General features: G+C 45.5%; 1 protein-coding gene across 16 annotated transcripts in view; it reads left to right on the plus strand.

Moving 5' to 3' along the window:
* Positions 1-21,257, plus strand: part of LOC308475092 (uncharacterized protein) — a 145,562-nt gene that overhangs the window by 40,067 nt on the left and 84,238 nt on the right. For 2 of the 16 annotated variants that reach the window (XM_081001956.1, XM_081001955.1), the window contains exons 5-6: positions 184-312; positions 1,509-1,635. The exons of the other annotated variants lie outside the window; for them this stretch is intronic. In XM_081001956.1, coding sequence (XP_080858082.1) covers positions 184-312; positions 1,509-1,635 — 256 coding nt within the window. The remainder of the gene's footprint in view (positions 1-183; positions 313-1,508; positions 1,636-21,257) is intronic. 16 annotated transcript variants of the gene reach the window in all.

Here is a 21,257-nt window from a genome sequence, read left to right on the forward strand (position 1 = left end):
CTTTCCTCTGGATACTCCCAAGGGGCTCCAAACAGGATGTAGAAAATCCAAAAATGGTCTGCTGATGGCCCATCCTTTTTCTGGGAATGAGATCTAACATCCTTAAAGTTTCTGTCTTTGTCGTTCTCTTTCTTATATTTCTCACCATTCATTTACTGTTTTTAATCCTTGTTGTTCTTTCAGAAAAGGGATCATTTTGGAGAAATGGACCTGGATTCCTGTGAGGCAGATGAAAGAATGAAGCCAACAAGACCTCCATATTTATCTTTTCATGGGGGCAGAAGGGAAGCAGTGGCTGTGGAACCAGCTCAGGTCAGGGGAAGCTGCCTTGTGGGGACAGAGGCCAAGGGATGGAGCAATGTCACGGACTGGTTGGGCACAGAGGAATGGTGGGAGGAAGCAGCCGGGGAACCAGGAAGGGAGGACGTCTCAGAGCCCAAGGAGTGAAGGTGGAGGAAGGAGGGGCGGTCAGAGGGAGAAGAGGATAAGTCTGGGAAGAGGAGGTGTCAGAAGCTGATGGGGTGACGTGGCTTAGTGAGCTGGGAGACTCTATGGCAAAATGCAGTGCAGAATCAGAGGCAGAAGAGGAAGAAGGCGAGTGGGAGGAAGGAGGTCGAGAGGCAGAGGTGAGTCAGGAGAAGGAGGAGTCACCGGTGGCTCCCTCTCCTTCTGCCAGAAGCCACCCTCCCTGCTTGTCTCTCAGACCCAGGAGACCCCCTGCACTGCAGGAATCTCTCCTATGAATATCTATGAATAGTCTGTGAATAACTTTTTTTTGCTGATAAAGAGTAAATTCCAGCTGTGAAGTGTGGGATTTCCTTACTGTACAACTCTGTGACACCAGCCTTCTGAATATCACCAGTAGGATTCATCTGTAGTTGCAATTTTCATGGAATCCTAGAGTTGAAAGGGACCCAAAGGGTCATCAAGTCCAACCCCCTGCACTGCAGGAGTCTCAGCTAGATAATCCAAGACAGATGGCCATCCAGACTAGGCTTCTTTTATTTCTATATTCATCCCTGAATGCTAAAATAGGCTTCTAAACAGTGGACAGACGAGAACAAATAGTGGCCAAGATTCACCTAGCCAGCCCTATCCGCTGCAACATGGGGCCTGCCCCCCATTCCAACCCCCCCATGCCCCCATGAACCCCTTGAATTTGGCTCTAGGGCTTTGGGAGGGAACCTCCCCAGAACAACTCAGGAGGAGAGGAGAAAGTGGATACTTCCATCAGGGAAACTGGATTGCTTGCGTACACAGAATGACTTGAAAACCACAAGGTGGAGTACCAACTATTTGCACAAAGACGAATACCCATAGTTAAAATGCAGAATAAAAGAATTCAATTAAAGCGTTAAAATAGGTGCCCATAATTAAAATGTGCAGCAAAGCAATCCTATTGAAATAACACAGCATAATAAGAGGAAAAACAGGAAGGAAATAACAGCATTGTATAGCAGATCATATTTCTGTTGTCTCAGAGGAGGAAATTTCCCTTTTTCTTTTAGGGTCCAGTGTGCTTTGAAGATGTCGCTGTTCATTTCACGGACGAGGAGTGGGAGTTGCTGGATCCTGACCAGAGAGCTCTGCATAAGGACGTCATGGAGGAGAATCGGGGGATTGTGGCCTCTCTTGGTAAGCCTCCCTGTGCGATCGTCATATCTGCCAGGAAATTAAAAAAATACCTCTTTGTGACAAACCTCATATATTTTCACAGCGCCCCCTACAACACCTGGGAACCTTACACCCCCACAAGAAATAGTAGATTACAGTTTTTTCTGTGAACAATCTTCCTCCAGTTCTGCCTCCTTCTACCACAGTTGGGCTGATCTGAACTGCCCAGGCATCTTAAATGTCAGCTTCAGAGTTGTTAGGAAAGATAAGTAGCTTCTGTCAGGTTTTCTGTTTTTGTTTTTGCTGCTGTCAGTCTTGGGTTGACCAAAGAGACGACTGACACTGGAGATGGAGGGGATGCCATGCCTGGGCCAAATAACATCTGCCCCAGAGAAGAGCCAGGCTTATTGAATCTCAGGTAGTACTAGCAGTGATAATAATAGCAATAATTATACCCTGACCATCTGGTTGGGTTGCTCCAGCCAATCTGGGAAGCTTCCAACACATATACAGTGGTACCTCTGGTTTCAAATAGGGTCCGTTCCGGAGGTCCGGACAGATTTTCGCAACCCGAGGATCACTGTTCTGCGCATGCGCATGGAATTGCCGCTTTCATAAGCTGAAGTTTACATAACCAGAGGGTTACGTAACCTGAGGTGCTGCGGTATAAACATGAAACAGTAATAATAACAACAATATAATCTAATGTAAAAAGTACAAAAAAATTAAAATGAGTAACTTACTTCAAACAAAGCAACATTCAACCATCGATTAGAATCCAATAATAAATACATTGGTTTATTACAAATAACAAAGGTAATGAACACTGCCTTCTCTACAACAAATTTAATGAGTATTATTTCCTAACTGGGGGCTCCATTTGTTCCTGAGGCTGTGATCCCTTTTTCTCTCCATTGCAGATTGTGATGAATTGGAAAGGAAGAACAAAGGAGACCACAACACAATCTGCAGAGTGGAGAAGGCACGTAAATATTTGGAGTGTGGAAAGAGCTGGAGTCAGAGCTCCCATAACACTTCCCATCAACGAAATTTCTTTGGAAAGAAACCCTATCGGTGCTTGGAATGTGGAAAGAGCTTCAGTCAGAGCTCCTCTCTCATTTCCCATCAAAGAATTCATACAGGGGAGAAACCCTATCAGTGTGTGGAATGTGGAAAGAGCTTCAGTAGCAGCTCCTCTCACACTAGGCATCAGAGAATTCATACAGGGGAGAAACCCTATCAGTGCATTGAATGTGGAAAGAGGTTCAGTAGCAGCTCCGATCTCACTTCCCATCGAAGAATTCATACAGGGGAGAAACCCTATCAGTGTGTGGAATGTGGAAAGAGCTTTAGTAGAAGCCCCGATCTCACTAAACATCAAAGAATTCATACAGGGGAGAAACCCTATCAGTGTGTGGAATGTGGAAAGAGCTTCAGTAGCAGTTCCGATCTCACTAAACATCAAAGAATTCATACAGGGGAGAAACCCTATCAGTGTGTGGAATGTGGAAAGAGCTTCACTGATAGCTCCCATCGCACTTCCCATCAAAGAATTCATACAGGGGAGAAACCATATCAGTGTGTGGAATGTGGAAAGAGCTTCGCTCATATGTCCAAACTCACTTCCCATCAAAGAATTCATACAGGGGAGAAACCATATAAATGCTTTGAATGTGGAAAGAACTTTAGTAAGAGCTGTAATCTCACTTCCCATCAAAGAATTCATACAGGGGAGAATCACGGAATTGTAGAATTGTGGAGCTGGAAGTGAACCCTGGTGCAATCTATTCCACCCCATGTGATGCAGGCATAGCAAGTAAAGCATCAATGACAGATGACCATCCTAATTCACTTGAAAACCTCAAAGGATGGAAATTCCAGCACTCCCTAGGGAGTATAATCCACTAACAGCTCTTGCTGTCAAAAAGTTCTTCCACATGATTAGTCAGTCTTGTTTTTTTTTTTTTAAAAAAAAACACCTTGAAGCTATTGGTATGTGTCCTACCCTGTGGAGTAGGAAAAAATGAGCTAGAAACGATACAAAAAAGAAAAATCTTTCCTTCCCCAGAATTTAAATAATTATCAAAACATCAGGAAGCATTCCTTGACTTCCTATCCTCTCTTTCCATGGTTACCGATTTGTTTATTCCGATGTTCTGAAATGCCTCTCAAATGTAGTGTTGTGTCGTTTTCTTTTAATTCCAGAAGTGCAATATTATTGATTATATCCTTCTGAAGAATTCATACAGGAGAGAAACCCTATCAGTGCGTGGAATGTGGAAAGAGCTTCAGTCACAGCCACAGTCTCACTTCCCATCAAAGAATTCATACAGGGGAGAAACCCTATCAGTGTGTGGAATGTGGAAAGAGCTTCAGCATGAGCTCGGATCTCACTAGGCATCAGAGAATTCATACAGGGGAGAAACCCTATCAGTGCATGGAATGTGGAAAGAGCTTCACTGATCGCTCCCATCTCACGCCCCATCAAAGAATTCATACAGGGGAGAAACCCTATCAGTGCGTGGAATGTGGAAAGAGCTTCAGGAAGAGCTCCGATCTCACTAGGCACCAGAGAATTCATACAGGGGAGAAACCTTATCAGTGCATGGAATGTGGAAAGAGCTTCATTCAGATCTCCTCTCTCACTTCCCATCATAAAATTCATACAAGAGAGAAACCCTATCAGTGCGTGGAATGTGGAAAGAGCTTCAGTACAAGCTCCGATCTCACTAAACATCAAAGAATTCATACAGGGGAGAAACCATATAATTGCTTTGAATGTGGAAAGAGCTTTAGTAAGAGCTGTAATCTCACTTCCCATCAAAGAATTCATACAGGGGAGAAACCCTATCAGTGCGTGGAATGTGGAAAGAGTTTCCGCCAGAGAGGCCATCTGAATACCCATCAAAGAATTCATACAGGGGAGAAAAACGGAATTGTAGAACTTTCGAGCTTGAAGTGATCCCTGGTGCAATCTATTCCACCCATGTGATGCAGGAATAGCAAGTAAAGCATCCGTGAAAGATGACCATCTAACTTCATTTGAAAACAATGCATATCAATCGCTTTTTCTTTTCCCATCTAATGATGATGATGATAATAATAATAATTTATTATTTATACCTCACCCATCTGGTTGGGTTTCCCCAGCCACTCTGGGCGGCTCCCAATTGAATACAGCATTAAATATTAAAACTTAAAACTATTACCAAACTATTAAAAATAAAATAAATAAATGTAGTTGAGTTTGCAGGGACGAATTTGGGAGGGGAGTCAGGCCCTTGGCAAATAAAAGTAGGGTTTCCCCTAACCTATCCCATCTCATGGGGGGAGGGGAGCAGGGATTCCCCTAATGTCATCTCATTGGATCCTGCAGGGAATAAAACGGGGGGTGGAGCACAACCCCCCAGCTAAGTTTGGAGGATGGGCCAAGAAGTATAGCTGGTCATTGGAAGGCAGACGTACCCAAAGCCTTCAAAATGTGCACTTCCCTCCATTTTGCAACACAATTCCCCAGCTCAGCAGTGTGTACTGGGGTCAAGCAGCCATCATCAACATTGTCTTTTACTTTAGTTCATAAAATTTATACACCGCTTGATTTTAAAAACAGCAACCACCACAAAAAAAGGATCAAAACCAGAACAGAGTCCTTAAGAATGGAACAGAGGTTGGCTGGCACATGGTGCATCAGGAGGAAGGAGGGCGAGTGCCTTGCACGAGTGCTAATCTTTCCACTAGCGTAATTTAGTTGAATTACCACCCAACTTGCCGATCGGAAGGTTGGCAGTTCAAATCCCTGAGATGGGTTGAGCTCCTGTTGCTCAGTCCCATCTCCTGCCATCATAGCATGTTCTCTCCCTCCTGGTCAGTTGTTCGGGAGCTTCAAAAGCTTTCTCCAGCCGAACATCACAGTGACCGATACCAAAAGGCATTAGCACGCTTAGGAAGAGCAGAGTGTTAGCAGTTTGCTTGTGCTGGTCCTGGGGGGTTACCGTGCAGCGAGGTTCGAGTTCAGTCAAAGGTCGAGGGTGCGGTATGGAGGCTGTCCGTTAAAGCTGAAGTGGGGTCAAGGCAGGGAGTCGGGTGAGGTCAGGAACTCTGGCAGAAGAGCAGGACAGGCTGCTGGCAAGAACTGTTACCAACAATGTTGCTCCTGCAACCTGGGACTGGGCTGGCCGGCTTTTATCTGCCCCGAGGCATAGGGCGGCCCCGGTCCACAGGTGACTCGCCTCTCCTGGCCTGGAGGCGAGCACTCCTCCTGCGAGAACTTAGTTCCCTCCGCCTCTCTGCCCTGAGCCTCTGCAGCTCAGGAGAGGCTGGAGGGTTACCGGACCCAGAGGCAACCTCACCTTCCCCTGACGGGGCTGAGAGTGGAGCACCTGCAGGCAATGGGTCCTCCATCACCTCCGGAGCCAGAGCAGACTCAGCTGGTGTCTGCTCCTGAGGATCCTGCACAGGTGAGGACCCTTCAGGCTCAAGCCCCAGCCCCGGCTCAGCTGGTCCTGGAGGCGGGGACTCCTGTGCAGGCTGGGATTCCTCAGGTTCAGCCTCCGAGTCCGAATCCCAGGCCATCACACTGCTTAACAAACTCAGTAGTACAGCATTTTGGCTAAACTACTTTATTTACATATAAAACACTCGGAGCTTTCTGACTCAGCGCCTTCCTCTTTCTCATCAGACAGCAAAGAGAGAAAGAACAAAGGACAATAGTCTCACATCATGGAACACTGTAATACAAACATCCTGTCTCCGTCACTTCCCAGCATGTGGAATGAAAACATACCGTCATGTGACATAAAACAATCCCGTGACTGCAAGCACGGAGCAAGAATCCTAACATTCTCCCCGATTCGTGTACCGTGTTGTAATCATCAGTGTAACTGCAACAACCATACAGATGTCATACACACAGTATACCCCTGTATCACCCGTTCCACCCTTGGAACTACCCGCAACTGGCCTGGCCTTGGGCCTTACCATCTTGCACTTCTGACTAGTCTTGGCATCATAGCTCTCCTGACTATCAAGAAGTTTCACACCTTGCTTCGTCAGGACTCAAACCCTAGCCTCGTTTCTCTCTGAGGAAACTGTGTCCACCCTTACAGCCTTTCGGCGTGGTTTTCTATCCTTTGAGGACAAACCCTGTACCCTTTCAAGACTTCGGGTTCCAAGACCTGTGTCGAACCACTAGCCACAGCTAAATCTGCAACAGCTGTGTTAGCAAACTCATGAGCATACCTGGTGGTAGCTGTCTCAGATCTGCGCATCAGGCGCACGTCCTTCACTGTATCAGTGCAACTCACCTCACTTTCAGCAACAGCAGTAGACTCAGTATCTGAGTCTGAAGCAATGGGGTAGCTTTGGAAAATACACACATTTCCTTCCCACTTTGCACTGCACTCAACATCCCTAGTGAGTAAGAGCACCTTGATATGATCCTGATGGTTTCTCTTTGGCTTTCTATGAATGTTGTTGTTGTTTAGTCGTTTAGTCGTGTCCGACTCTTTTTTTTTAATTTATTTTTTTAAATGATATTTATTGAGAATTTAAAATTACAGAGAAACAAAGAAAAAAACAAGAGAAAAAGAAAAAGAAAGAAAAAGGTAGACAAAAATAACAATTGAACAATACAAGTCAATATTTTTTTTTTTAAAATAATATTTATTAAGATTTTCAAAGAAAAAGAAAATACAGAAAGCAATAATTAAAAAACGTTCATAGCCTTATTTTCATAAAACCACTTTCTGGGACTCCCCCCTTCCCCCACCCCTACCATATTCCTTTTTCATATTGTTGGCTCCACAAGCTCTCAATTCTGAATAAAAACTTAATTTGTTTAAACCATTATTCGAATTTAAAATTTCTACACTCCACATCAATACCCTTAATAAAACACAGAAAATTTCTTTCCCAGGGCCCACCCCATTTTCATTCCACAATTTCCCTTTTTTTTAATAATAGAAACACCCCACATAATAAAAATATCAGAAATAAGAAATAAAGAGTATAAAAGATGAGACAAAGCCAGTTCAAAAAAAAAGAAGTTGACAAGCCTTTGGATTTTAGTTCTCCCCCCCTGTCCCCGGTTTAATTTCCCCCTGACCACCAAACCATATTATCCGCCTGGAATTCTTACAATCCATGAATCACCTATTTCCCCCAACTCCTTGCTGGTTTTTTTTTTTCTTTTTTTCCCTTTCATAATTATTTTTAGAACACTTAACTTCAGATCTTTAATAAAGCTCCCCCCATTGTTCTTTCCAAATTATAGTCCAGTTTCCTCTTGTTCCGCTGCTGAAACGTTCTAATTCAGAAGCTTAGTAAGTCTGCAGGGATTATTGTTATTCAGGAACAAAAACTTGCGTTCAGTCCCTTCCTTTCTTCAATAGAAAATTCTATTGTCTCCTTTAGCTGAACACCCTGTAGACAAAATATTATTTCCGTTTAGCAGCTTTCCCAGAAGATAACCAGTCCTGTAAAATTCCAATGGTGTTTTTTTCACTTACGACCATCTTTGTAATGTCCCGAAACTCCTCTAGGGGGATTGTTATAACTTTGTCTTCTCTAGTCCAAAAGTCCGATTGTTATCCATATTTTCGCCATTTTGTATCCAAGTTTTAACGAGTTGTAGCAAATTGTAACAAATTTAGCCAGCAAAGTTCTCATAATAAAATCCTCTCTGCTTTCCGACTTTGACAGCTACTTTGACAGCTGTCAAAATCTCCGACTCTTTTCACCAGGCTCTCTCTTCAATCACCCCGGTTCCCGGGGGGGGGGGTTACGTTTCTTCTCCCTCAATTCATCCTCCAGCACAGTTCTTATGATTCCCCATCGTGGAATTCTTAGTGATTATCAGCAATACAAATCTTTTTGGACCTTGGTTCCCCCGTCCTTGTCTTGAAAGGTTTACAATAGGGGGGGGGACTGACTTCCTTTTTGGATCCCCCCCCCGCTCGTATCCAATTCAAAAAGAAATTCTTTTTTTCCTCCTTTTAAACCCAGTTTCCAAATTACTCACGGGTTGTTGTCTAAAAGTCCGAATTTTCAATAGAAGAAGTCAGCGCTCTCTGCCGGATGGCATGCGGCTGCGCTCGGCAGGGATAGCAGAGGACTCAAAGCACCACGCTTCTCCCCGGCACCCGATCCGTAGCCTTTAAAAAGGCTCCTTCACGAGTCGGGAGGGCGCTAGCGGTGCCAGCCGAGTCTCCATGTCCACGACCCTCGTGGCCGTGGTTTTTAAGGGTCCCCGCATCGCCGGTGCGGTAGGACCCAGCCCCTGCCGAGCAGGCTCCCTCCGGAGCTCGGAGGGAGTCCGCCATTCGGCGATGGCGCCAACCCGGAAGTCCGAACAATACAAGTCAATAAAAACCAAAGTCAAAGAAAAAAAACAAAACAAAACACACAATACATCAAAATCAAAAATCAAAAATAAACAAAAAATTTAAAAACAAATCCAATATTCCCAAATCCTTATTTTCCATTAACTTATTTCATCGACCTCCTTACACCTCCCTTTTTTGTATTCTAGTTATTAATTATCTCAGCAAATCCTTTCCATCTTTCACAATATTCTGTCATTAAATTACCTTAATCTATTTTAACCTTATCTTACCATAAAAAACCCTAAATCTTAAAACTTAAGTCTTATTTATACCTAATTCTTTTAAGCATAACATATTCTTACATAATTCTTTTTAACATTTCTACTAAAGCCAAATAATTTCATTCCAACATTTTTCTAGTACTCATTAATTTTACGATAATTTTCTAAATAATTTTTAAAAACTTTCTTCCAATCTTCATCCATCGTCTCTTCTTCCTGGTCTCGGGTTTTGTCAGTCCTTTCTATCCTGTCCATCTAGTCCATCAACCTGGTGACCTTCTATCTGAGGCTCTTAAGTCTTTTCCATGTCCCTTCCGCAGGTCTTCTTCATGTTTGTACCTGTACTTTACTTTGTTTTCTGCTGATCTTATTCTTAATTTCCTTCCTTTCTCTCGGGGAGACTCCAACTTGACAATATCTTTGTCCCTTCTCGACAAGTCAGCCCATTCTCCATAGTCGACACTGAAATCCATATGATATTTAGAGGCATGTTTCAAAGTCCCTCCAATGTTAAGGGCCCCCACAACTCCCAACTCCCCCTGGCCCAAAGCCAGATTTGAAAGGTCAAAACATCCCTGCATAGGGGGATCTATCCAGCTTCCCATCTCCAAGCCAAACATAACTCCATCTCTCCAAATCTGGCTTTCTCCAGATTCATTCGTCAGATCCAACAAGTTATGTTCCTGCAGGGCCGCAGCTCTCTCCATTTCTGCTACTTGAGGTTCAGGAACAACCTCCTCCTTTATCTTCTTCACCACTTGATCTGTCAAAGCACATTCCTGGATTAATTCCTGAGTGGGTTCTATATAGGTATTCACTGTTTGTCCAAAATTTCCGACTGCAACAGTCATCAAATCCATCTTCTCATGTAGCTGTTCCAGTAAAGCACTTGTCTTGCAAAGAGCAAGCACTAACGCTTGTTCTAGGCACATTCTTGTTCAAGGTCAAAGTCTGGTCCGACGATCTTTAATCTCTACAGCTGCAAAGCTCCCCAGATCAACTCTAATAACAGTTTCAAAAGCTCTCTCTAGGGGAAACCATTTCTATTTGTATCCGTCTTTTTAAAAGCAGATCTAGCAACAAAGTTACTTTCCTTTTTCAGATATTTTGTTTCTTTCAAATGCAAGAGGGAACATTGGAATCAATATGTTTCTCTTTTTTAACTATATGTCAAAAACGTTTGTCCACAGTCAATGAACTTCCCCAAAGCGTCCGTCCTGACACCCCGCTCCCAGGTTCAAGACGGTGGAAATTTATCTTTCTTTACTCTCTCTTCTGCAGGTTTAAACAGTCTAAAAAGTTCCCCCCTCTTCTCCTGCTTCCAAGGGGGTTTAGTAATTTTAAATGATGGAAATTTAATCCTTTACAGACAACTTTCCAGACTCTAGCTTGCAATGTCTTTGCTTCAATCTATTTACAAAAGCGGAAGGCGGACTTCCTGTTTAGACCTTCCCGCTTCGGTGCCAAATTAAAAAAATTCATAGTCCAATTTTCCGTTCTACTCACAAGCAGTTGTTTAAAATCCAATTTTCCACAGGAAAATGTCAGCGCTCTCCGGCAACAGCAATGCGGCTTCACTCCGTGATAAAAGCAGTCGATTCGAAGCACTGCGCCATTCACCCCACGTCACTCCGGATCCCCGAAACTGGGTTTCCCTGCGAGTAGGGGAGGCGCGAAAGGTGCCAGCAGAATCCCACGTCCACAGGCTTCTCCCGCCTGTGGTTTTTAATGGGTCTCCGCCTCGCCGCGGCAGTCCAGACCCTAATTCTCACAAAGCAGATTCCTCCCGATCAGAGGAAATCCGCCATTGCCAGAGGCGCTAACCCGGAAGTCTCTAGTCGTGTCCGACTCTTAGTGACCCCCTGGACCAGAGCATGCCAGGCCCTCCTGTCTTCCACTGTCTCCCGCAGTTTGGTCAAACTCAGGCTGGTAGCTTCGAGAACACTGTCCCACCATCTCGTCCTCTGCCGTCCCCTTCTCCTTGTGCCCTCCATCTTTCCCAACATCAGGGGCTTTTCCAGAGAGTCTTCTCTTCTCATGAGGTGGCCAAAGTATTGGAGCCTCAGCTTCAGGAACTGTCCTTCCAGTGAGCACTCAAGGCTGATTTCCTTCAGAATGGAGAGGTTTGATCTTCTTGCAGTCCATGGGACTCTCAAGAGTCTCCTCCAGCACCATAATTCAAAAGCATCCATTCTTCGGCGATCAGCCTTCTTTATGGTCCAGCTCTCACTTCCATACATCACTACTGGGAAAACCATAGCTTTTTCTATACGGACCTTTGTTGGCAAGGTGATGTCTCTACTTTTTAAGATGCTTTCTAGGTTTGTCATTGCTTTTCTCCCAAGAAGCAGGCGTCTTTTAATTTCGTGACTGCTGTCACCATCTGCAGTGATCATGGAGCCCAAGAAAGTAAAATCTTTCACTGCTTCCATTTCTTCCCCTTCTATTTGCCAGGAGGTGATGGGCCCAGTGATCATGATCTCTGTTTTTTTGATGTTGAGCTTCAGACCATATTTTGCGCTCTCCTCTTTCATCCTCATTAAAAGGTTCTTTAATTCCTCCTAACCTTTTGCCATCAAGGTTGTGCCATCTGCATACCTGAGGTTGTTTATATTTCTTCCGGCAATCTCAATTCCGGCTAGGGATTCATCCAGCCCAGCCTTTCGCATGATGAATTCTGCATATAAGTTAAATAAGCAGGGAGACAATATACAGCCTTCTCGTACTCCTTTCCCAATTTTGAACCAATCAGTTGTTCCATAACCAGTTCTAACTGAAGCTTCTTGTCCCACATAGAGATTTCTCAGGAGACAGATGAGGTGATCAGGCACTCCCATTTCTTTAAGAACTTGCCATAGTTTGCTGTGGTCGACACAGTCAAAGGCTTTTGCATAGTCAATGAAGCAGAAGTAGATGTCTTTCTGGAACTCTCTAGCTTTCTCCATAATCCAGCGCATGTTTGCAATTTGGTCTCTGGTTCCTCTGCCCCTTCTAAATCCAGCTTGCACTTCTGGGAGTTCTCGGTCCACATACTGCTTGAGCCTTCCTTGTAGAATTTTAAGCATAACCTTGCTAGCGTGTGAAATGAGTGCAATTGTGCGCTAGTTGGAGCATTCTATGAATACCCCCACCTCATTTTGCATGCTTTTGCCGGGCTTATTCAGATGGTGTGGCCTCGGCCAGTGATAGGTTTCCCACCCCTTTTGCCAGAGATCCTTGTAAGAGGAGATGTTAGGGATCGAAGCCTTTCATCTTTCAGAGTGCAGAGCATGAGCTCCCCTGCGATGCTGCAATCCCATACGCTGAGGCACAGCGGCCACTTCTTTGGCCACAGCTTCTTCTTTGGCCACAGCTTCCTTGCGATTTGACACAGGCAAACCTTGCACAGCCTGGCCTGGCTCGTTTCTAAAGCCACACCTGCAGTCCTTGCAAGATGGAGAGTGCAATCCCCTGCACATTTACAAAGGAGGATGTTGCATTGAAATCCCTGGGACGATTTGGAGTAATTGTTTGCAATAAATGCATAGATGTTGTTGCTAAGCTCCTCTGTCATAAAAAAAAACATAGGAAGCATCTTAGTACTTTTGTTGTCAATATACTTGTTAAAACCGGGGGGGGGGGGGGCAGTTGCAACACCTTGAAAATCTGAAGTCCCCATTGCAGCCTCCAACTAAGGCCAGGACAATAAACCCGACCATTCCCTTAGACTTCCTAAACCTTCAAAAATTCACAAGAAGTCAACTGTTTGTCTGATTCTTTCCATTCCAATGGCGTATTACTCCTAAAGAGAAGGCGGACCCAGGCTCCCTCCTTCCTCCACAATCCCCCGAGCATATGGTCACATACTCCCCACTCCTCCACAAGGTGTGAAATCAAACCCCATAGTGGGAGGCAGAAGGTGTGTTCAAGAGCAACAGTGTCCCAGACAGAAATCCATTGGATTATGACCCGATCTTTTCAAAACACAAACAAGAAAGCCTGGAAGGTCACTCCAAGAGGAATAAAACATTATTGCAGAACAACATTATTAATCATTAATTATTAGTAGCAGAAGCAAAATATATAGAGTGGTGGGGAAGTTTTGTAGGACCAGATTGTGGTACTCTTAAGAATTAAATTCCTACAGACACCCTTGGGAAGAGGGCTTAGTGACGCAGAGAACAAATCAGCAGCTGCCTCTCCCTTGTGACTGTCCTCACCTCACATATTGCCTGACGTCCCCAAGATTACATCACGCCAGACATCACATATGCTCCCCGCTAGAAGCACTCCCAGGGAACTGGAGCCGCTCTCTGGTGCTATGGAAGGTACCGTATTTTTCGCACTATTGGACGCACCGGTCCATAGGACGCACCTAGATTTGGGGGGGGGGGAATAAAGGCAAAAAAAATTATTCCCCCCCCCCGCCAGGCGCGGGGCTGGGGCGGGGGAAGCCCGAGCTTCCCCCTCCCCCAGAACGGGACCCAGAGCCATGCCGAAGCTGCGCACAGCTTTGGCATCGCTCTGGGAGCTTGCGGGGCTGGGGGAGGAGGAAGCCCTCCGCCAGCCTCCAAACCATGTCGGGAGACAGCGGGATGGCGCGCTGAGCCTCTCCCGCTGTCCCCCGAGTTTGCGGGGCTGGGCCAGCCTTCTAACCAAGTCGGGGGACAGCGGGAAGGGCGCGCTGCGCCCCTGCCGCTGTCTCCCGAGTTTGCGGGGCTGGCAACGGGGAGGAGCAGGCTTCTCCCCCCGCCAGCCTTCTAGCCAAGTCGGGGGACAGCGGGAAGGGCGCGCTGCGCCTCTCCCGCTGTCTCCCGAGTTTGTGGGGCTGGCGACGGGGAGGAGCAGGCTTCTCCCCCCGCCAGCCTTCTAGCCAAGTCGGGGGACAGCGGGAAGGGCGCGCTGCGCCTCTCCCGCTGTCTCCCGAGTTTGCGGGGCTGGCGACGGGGAGGAGCAGGCTTCTCCCCCCGCCAGCCTTCTAGCCAAGTCGGGGGACAGCGGGAAGGGCGCGCTGCGCCCCTGCCGTCTCCCGAGTTTGCGGGGCTGGCGATGGGGAGGAGCAGGCTTCTCCCCCCGCCAGCCTTCTAGCCAAGTCGGGGGACAGCGGGAAGGGCGCGCTGCGCCTCTCCCGCTGTCTCCCGAGTTTGTGGGGCTGGCGACGGGGAGGAGCAGGCTTCTCCCCCCGCCAGCCTTCTAGCCAAGTCGGGGGACAGCGGGAAGGGCGCGCTGCGCCTCTCCCACTTTCTCCCGAGTTTGCGGGGCTGGCAACGGGGAGGAGCAGGCTTCTCCCCCCCCCCGCCAGCCTTCTAGCCAAGTCGGGGGACAGCGGGAATGGCGCGCTGCGCCTCTCCCGCTGTCTCCCGAGTTTGTGGGGCTGGCGACGGGGAGGAGCAGGCTTCTCCCCCCGCCAGCCTTCTAGCCAAGTCGGGGGACAGCGGGAAGGGCGCGCTGCGCCTCTCCCGCTGTCTCCCGAGTTTGTGGGGCTGGCGACGGGGAGGAGCAGGCTTCTCCCCCCGCCAGCCTTCTAGCCAAGTCGGGGGACAGCGGGAAGGGCGCGCTGCGCCTCTCCCACTTTCTCCCGAGTTTGCGGGGCTGGCAACGGGGAGGAGCAGGCTTCTCCCCCCCCCCCCGCCAGCCTTCTAGCCAAGTCGGGGGACAGCGGGAAGGGCGCGCTGCGCCTCTCCCGCCGTCCCCCGAGCTTGTGGGGCTGGCGGTGGGGCTCTCCTGAAGCCTGGAGAGCGAGAGGGGTCGGTGCGCACCGACCCCTCTCGCTCTCCAGGCTTCAGCGAAAGCCTGCATTCGCACCATAGGACGCACACACATTTCCCCTTCATTTTTGGAGGGGAAAAAGTGCGTCCTATAGTGCGAAAAATACGGTAGGTGTCCTACAGGGAACAGAAGGCTACAGCTTAGGCAACCCTTAAGACAGCTCTCTCTCTCCTCAATTGACTGGAACCAAGAAGGAATATGAATTGGGGATGGACCTTCTGCTTTTGATGGGCAGAATCACCACACTGTTACACAAAACCCCCAAAAAAGAGAGTAAGAGAGAACAGCCCACAGATGAATGGCGCCTTCTGACAACCAGTCTTCTGGATCTGAACCGTGGTCACCATTGACCTGATATTTCTGATGCTAGGGCACATGTGAAATAAAATCCCACAGAGTTCTGCATAGATACTTCCTGGTGTCCGCGTCCTGTCACCTGATGCATTTTCATGGACCATGTAGATTCTCTATCATTTGATGCATGTCAATGCATGTTTGATGCACCATATCTTTTGAAGAACGTCAATGCATGTTTGCATTGTCATAGCACAGGTAGCAAATCAGCTGCTGCTCCGTCCCTTGAGGGACTCCCCGCCTCACTTAATTGGCCAAATATTCCAAGAGGGCATCACCCGCCACTATATAAACCCTCTCTGTTAGGATATTTCCCTTCCACCTTAAAAGGGAGCAGGTTGTTGTGTCACAGCCTGCGTATTTCCTGTTCACAGGAAGTTTCTCTTTTGTTTAGAGCTTTTGTTTCCCTCTCTGCGTCTGGACACGCAAGCAGGCAGTCATGCTTTTTCTTTGTTCTGATCAACACTGAATAAAGTTGTAAATAATGCTCTCCTGAGTGCACCTTTCATTGCACGAACTCTGCTGATAGAGCGTGCACAAGCCCTGGAATGTGGCAGGCTATTTCTGAGGCTTGTGTCGCTAATTGACTGATACTGTGTCTACGGGAGATCGATGAATCATCCAGAATCAACGTGGGGGCATGATGGCCTTTGTCTCCCTGGCAGTATCCCAACAACAGTTTATGGGCCCAGATTCATGGCACTTACAGGAGAGTAAGACTGCGACAGACTGCTGTGAGGTATGTGGGGAAAAGCGAAAGTAAGGCTTTCCTGTTGCCGCGGCAGAGACTTTGAACTCCGGCAGGCTAATTAGCCTGGGAGTCGAGCCAAGCAGGCTTCGAGATTTATGAGTAGCCAAGATAAGGAGCCTCTGAAGTGAAAAAGGCTCACGGATCAAGTGAATAGCTGAGATGGATCTTTTACAATCCTCAGAAGCTGCTCTGTGTCCACCAAAGCTAAATGGCCACAACTATCAGACCTGGGCAAGGTACTGTGAGGGCCAGATGAGAAGGCTTGGTGTGTGGAATACTATTTCTGAGGACCCACCAGCCCCTGTGACAGATGAATGGAAGGCACAGGATTCAAGAGCCATGGGGATAATTTTGCTCTCAGTAGCTCCTGAAGAGTTAATCACACTGGCTGGCAAGGCCAGTGCCCGTGAGATGTGGGATGGGCTTAGAGCCTGTCATCTCCGACAAGAGGCTGGGTCTGTGTTGCTTTACTTCAGAAAGCTGCACAGGAAGCGTTTGGAGCCAGGGGAAGACCTTAGAGCCCACGTTTTACATTTGCAGCATCTCAGACAGGAATTGACTCAGAGAGGTTTCAATATGCCTGAGTCACTGTTTGCAATTCTCATCCTGGACTCCCTGGATGAAAGCTACCATGCCGTGGCAAGTCAGCTGGCGACTCTACCTGCACAGGACCTCACTGCAACAAAGGTCTTGGCGACCCTGCAAAATGAATATGATAGGAGGAATGCAGCTGAGTCGGCTTGTGCGCTTCAGGGGGAGCAAGGTGGGACAGCATTCCAGCCTCCAGGGGGAGCCAAAGTGTTGGCAGCTGTGAAGTGCTGGAACTGTGGGACCCAAGGTCACACTCAGAAGGTTTGTCCAAAGACTGGAAATAAACAAAGGAAGAAGCCAGCAGATGGCCAGAAGCAGAGGGGGGTGGAAAGCCCAAGCCAGGGAAAAACAAGGCTTTGTTTGCTGGCACTGCTTCTCCAAAAGCCAAAGGCAAGTTTGATGGCCAGGAGAAGGGGGGCAAGCAGCAGCCCAAGCCGGTGGAAGACAAGGTTTTGCTTGCTGGAAAAGCTGCTCCAAAGGCCAAAGCCAGATTTGTTGTAGATTCGGGAGCCACACAGCATTTGGCAAAAGATAAACATCTATTTATCTCCTTAACGCCTCAAGATGGAGAGATCCACCAGGCTGATGGAAAGACGTTGCGAATTGCAGGAGTCTGGAATGTGAGACTGGCAAGTCTGCACACTGCCATCAGAGATGTACTTTATGTTCCAGATTCTGCAGACAATTTGCTCAGTGTCCCACAGCTGACTGGGCATGGCTTTGAGATTTCCTTCAAGAAGAGCGTCTGTGTCATCAGGAAAGGCAAAGAGGACATTTTGCATGCAAAGTTTATGGATGGCTTATTCTGTATAACTTATGATGACAGTGCTGTTGCTGTGTCTAATGTTGATTCTTGTTGTGCTGCACAAACTAACAAAGTTCTTCATGCAGGATGCATTCACGAGGCGCACAGAAGATTTGGTCACATGTCTTGGCAGGCACTGGCCAAGATGCCTGGGTTGGTTCAGGGTTTGAACATCAAGCCCTGTAAGTATCACATGAAATGTGTATCTTGTGCAGAGAACAAGGTGAAGGTTGCTCCCAAAGGCAAGGAGTCTAGCAAGCAAGCTTCCAAACCCTACCAGCTAGTCCATGCAGACCTGGTTGGTCCACTTGCGCCCTCTTTGGGTGGAGCAAGGTACTTCATGGTTTTAATTTATTCTTTTTCCAGGTACATTCATGTGTTTATGCTCCAGCAGAAATCGGAAGTGTTTTCTAGGTTCAAGGCATTCTATGCTTGGTTGGAGAATGCTCACAGTAAGCATAGCGGCTGTTTGTTTACTGATCGAGGCGGGGAGTTTACTTCTCAGCAGTTTGAAGCTTTCCTGACTGAGAAGGGAATCCAGCATGACCTCTCAACGCCTAGATCGCCATGGATGAATGGACTTGCGGAGCGAGCAACCCAGACTTTGCTTCAAGGCCTAAAAACCTTGTTGCATGATGCCAATCTCCCTGAGAAGTTTTGGGGGGAGTCTTTGTCCATATTTGTTTATTCCTATAACAGGAGACTGTCATCACCTATTGGTTGTACTCCCTATGAGAAGATGTTTGGTAAGAAACCTTACGTCAAGCACATGAGAATCTTTGGTTCTGACATGTGGGTACATACCCCACAGAGCAACAAGCTTGGGAAGCGTGGGGCACATGGTTTGTTCATGGGGTACGAAAAAGGTTCATACAGGGTATGGATGACTGATTCTATTTTTTAAAAAAAAAAGATATTAATTAGAGTTTAACAAATACAGAAAAAAGAAAAGCATACAATAAAAGGTTACAAAACTTTAAAAATAGATAAAAAGGGGGGGGGAAATACAGTAAAAAAACAAGAACAACAGTACATCAACACATTAAGAAAGAAAAAACAAAAACATTTAAAAGGCAAAAACATTTAAAAAAGAGAAAAGAAAAAAGAACCAGTATTTTCATGTCCTTATCTTTCATTTGCTTATTTCCTTGACTTCCTCACACCTCCCTTTTTGTATTCTAGTTCAATTAGTTGTTTCAGCAAGTCCTTTCCCTCTTTCTCAAATTTAGTTCCATAATTTATCTTAACGCAATTTAGCCTTAAATTTTACACCTTTACCCATAATCAATCTATTCTTACCTAATTCTTGATAACATTTCTACTAAAGCCATAGCGCTTCTTTCCAGCATCCTTCTAACATTCATTAATTTTACAATATTTCTGTAAATATACTTTAAATTTTTTCCAATCTTCTTCCACCAACTCTTCTCCCTGGTCTCGGATTCTGCCAGTCATTTCCGCCAATTCCATGTAGTCTATCAGCTTCATCTGCCATTCTTCCCGGGTAGGTAGATCTTGCGTCTTCCAGTGCTTTGCAATGAGTATTCTTGCTGCTGTCGTAGCATACATAAAAAAAGTTCTATCCTTCTTTGGCACCAATTGGCCGACGATGCCCAAGAGAAAGGCCTCTGGTTTCTTCAAGAAGGTATACTTAAATACCTTTTTCATTTCATTATAGATCATTTCCCAGAATGCCTTAATCTTTGGGCATGTCCACCAAAGGTGAAAGAAAGTACCTTCAGTCTCCTTACATTTCCAACATTTATTATCAGGCAGATGATAGATTTTTGCAAGCTTGACTGGTGTTATGTACCACCTATAGATCATTTTCATTAAATTCTCTTTTAAGGCATTACATGCCGTAAACTTCATACCTGTGGTCCATAACTGTTCCCAGTCAGCCATCATAATGTTATATCCAACATCTTGTGCCCATTTAATCATAGCAGATTTCACCGTTTCATCTTGAGTATTCCATTTCAACAGCAAGTTATACATTCTTGACAAATTCTTAACTGTAGAATCTAATAATTCTGTTTCCAATTTTGATTTTTCCACTTGGAAACCTATTTTTTTATCCACATTATATACCTCTATTATTTGATAATAATGGAGCCAGTCACACACTTTATTTTTTAGTTTTTCAAAACTCTGCAATTTTAATCTGTCTCCCTCTTGTTCCAAAATTTCACAATACTTCGGCCATTTGGCCTCCATATTGAGTTTTTTCTGAGCCTTCGCTTCCATTGGTGACAACCATCTTGGGGTTTTACTTTCTAGCAAATCCTTATATCTTACCCAAACATTAAACAGTGCTTTTCTAACAATATGGTTTTTGAACGCTTTATGTGCTTTAACCTTGTCATACCACAGATATGCATGCCAACCAAATACATTGTTAAAACCTTCCAAATCCAACACGTCCGTGTTTTCAAGAAGCATCCATTCTCTCAGCCAACAAAATGCGGCTGATTCATAATAAAGTTTAAGGTCTGGCAGGGCAAATCCACCTCTTTCTTTGGCATCTGTTAATATTTTAAATTTTATACGAGGCTTCTTGCCCTGCCTGACAAATCTAGAGATATCTCTCTGCCACTTCTTGAAACAGTCCATTTTATCCAAAATTTGCAATGTTTGAAACAAAAATAATATTCTTGGCAATACATTCATTTTAATAACAGCAATTCGACCTAGCAACGATAGCTTCAAATTTGACCATATTTCTAAATCCTTTTTCACTTCTGTCCAACATTTTTCATAGTTATCCTTAAATAAATTCACATTCTTAGCAGTCATATTTACCCCTAAATATTTCACTTTCTTAACCAATATCAATCCTGTCTCCTTCTGGAACTGGTCTCTCTCAATCTCATTTAGATTTTTCTCTAAAACTTTAGTTTTCATCTTATTCAACTTGAAACCTGCTACCTGACCAAATTCTTGGATCAGTTCTAATACTCTTTTAGTGCTTGATTCTGGCTCCTGTAAAGTCAATACCAAATCATCAGCAAATGCTTTTAATTTATACTGTTTGGCTCCCACTTGGATACCTTTTACCAATTGGTCCCTTCTAATCATATTTAGCAAAACCTCCAGGACCGATATAAAAAGCAATGGAGAGATTGGGCAACCTTGTCGTGTTCCTTTCTCAATCTTAAATTCTTCCGTCACTACATTGTTCACAATTAATTTAGCCTTTTGTTCTGAGTAAATTGCACCTATACCGTTTCCAAAACCTTGACCAACCCCCATCCCCAATAAATTCTTTTTCATAAAACTCCAAGAAATATTGTCAAAGGCTTTCTCCGCATCCACAAAAATCAGAACTGCTTTAGTATTAATCTTCACTTGTAACTTTTCTAAAATATTAATTATATTCCTCGTATTGTCAGACAAATGTCTGCCCGGGAGAAAGCCCGCTTGGTCTTTATGAATTTCTTCTGCTAACACCTTTTTCAATCTTCTAGCCAAAATATCTGCAAAAATTTTATAATCCACATTAAGCAGTGATATGGGACGGTAGTTCTTAAGCTGCGTCTTTTCAGTCTCTGATTTTGGTATAAGTGTGATGTACGCTTCCTTCCACGACTCTGGTGCCCTTTTCCCTTCCAATATTTCATTACAGACTTCCTTTAAAGGTTGTATTAACCATTCTTTCAAAATTCTGTAATATCTAGAAGTCAGTCCATCCGGTCCTGGAGATTTACCTAATTGCAAATTCTGAATGGCCCCTTCTACTTCCTGCTCCGTTATTTTATAATCCAGCATTGATTTATTTTCTTGGGAAATTT

The sequence above is a fragment of the Podarcis pityusensis genome, assembly GCF_964106645.2.
Source record: "Podarcis pityusensis genome assembly, chromosome: 4".
NCBI lineage: Eukaryota > Metazoa > Chordata > Lepidosauria > Squamata > Lacertidae > Podarcis > Podarcis pityusensis.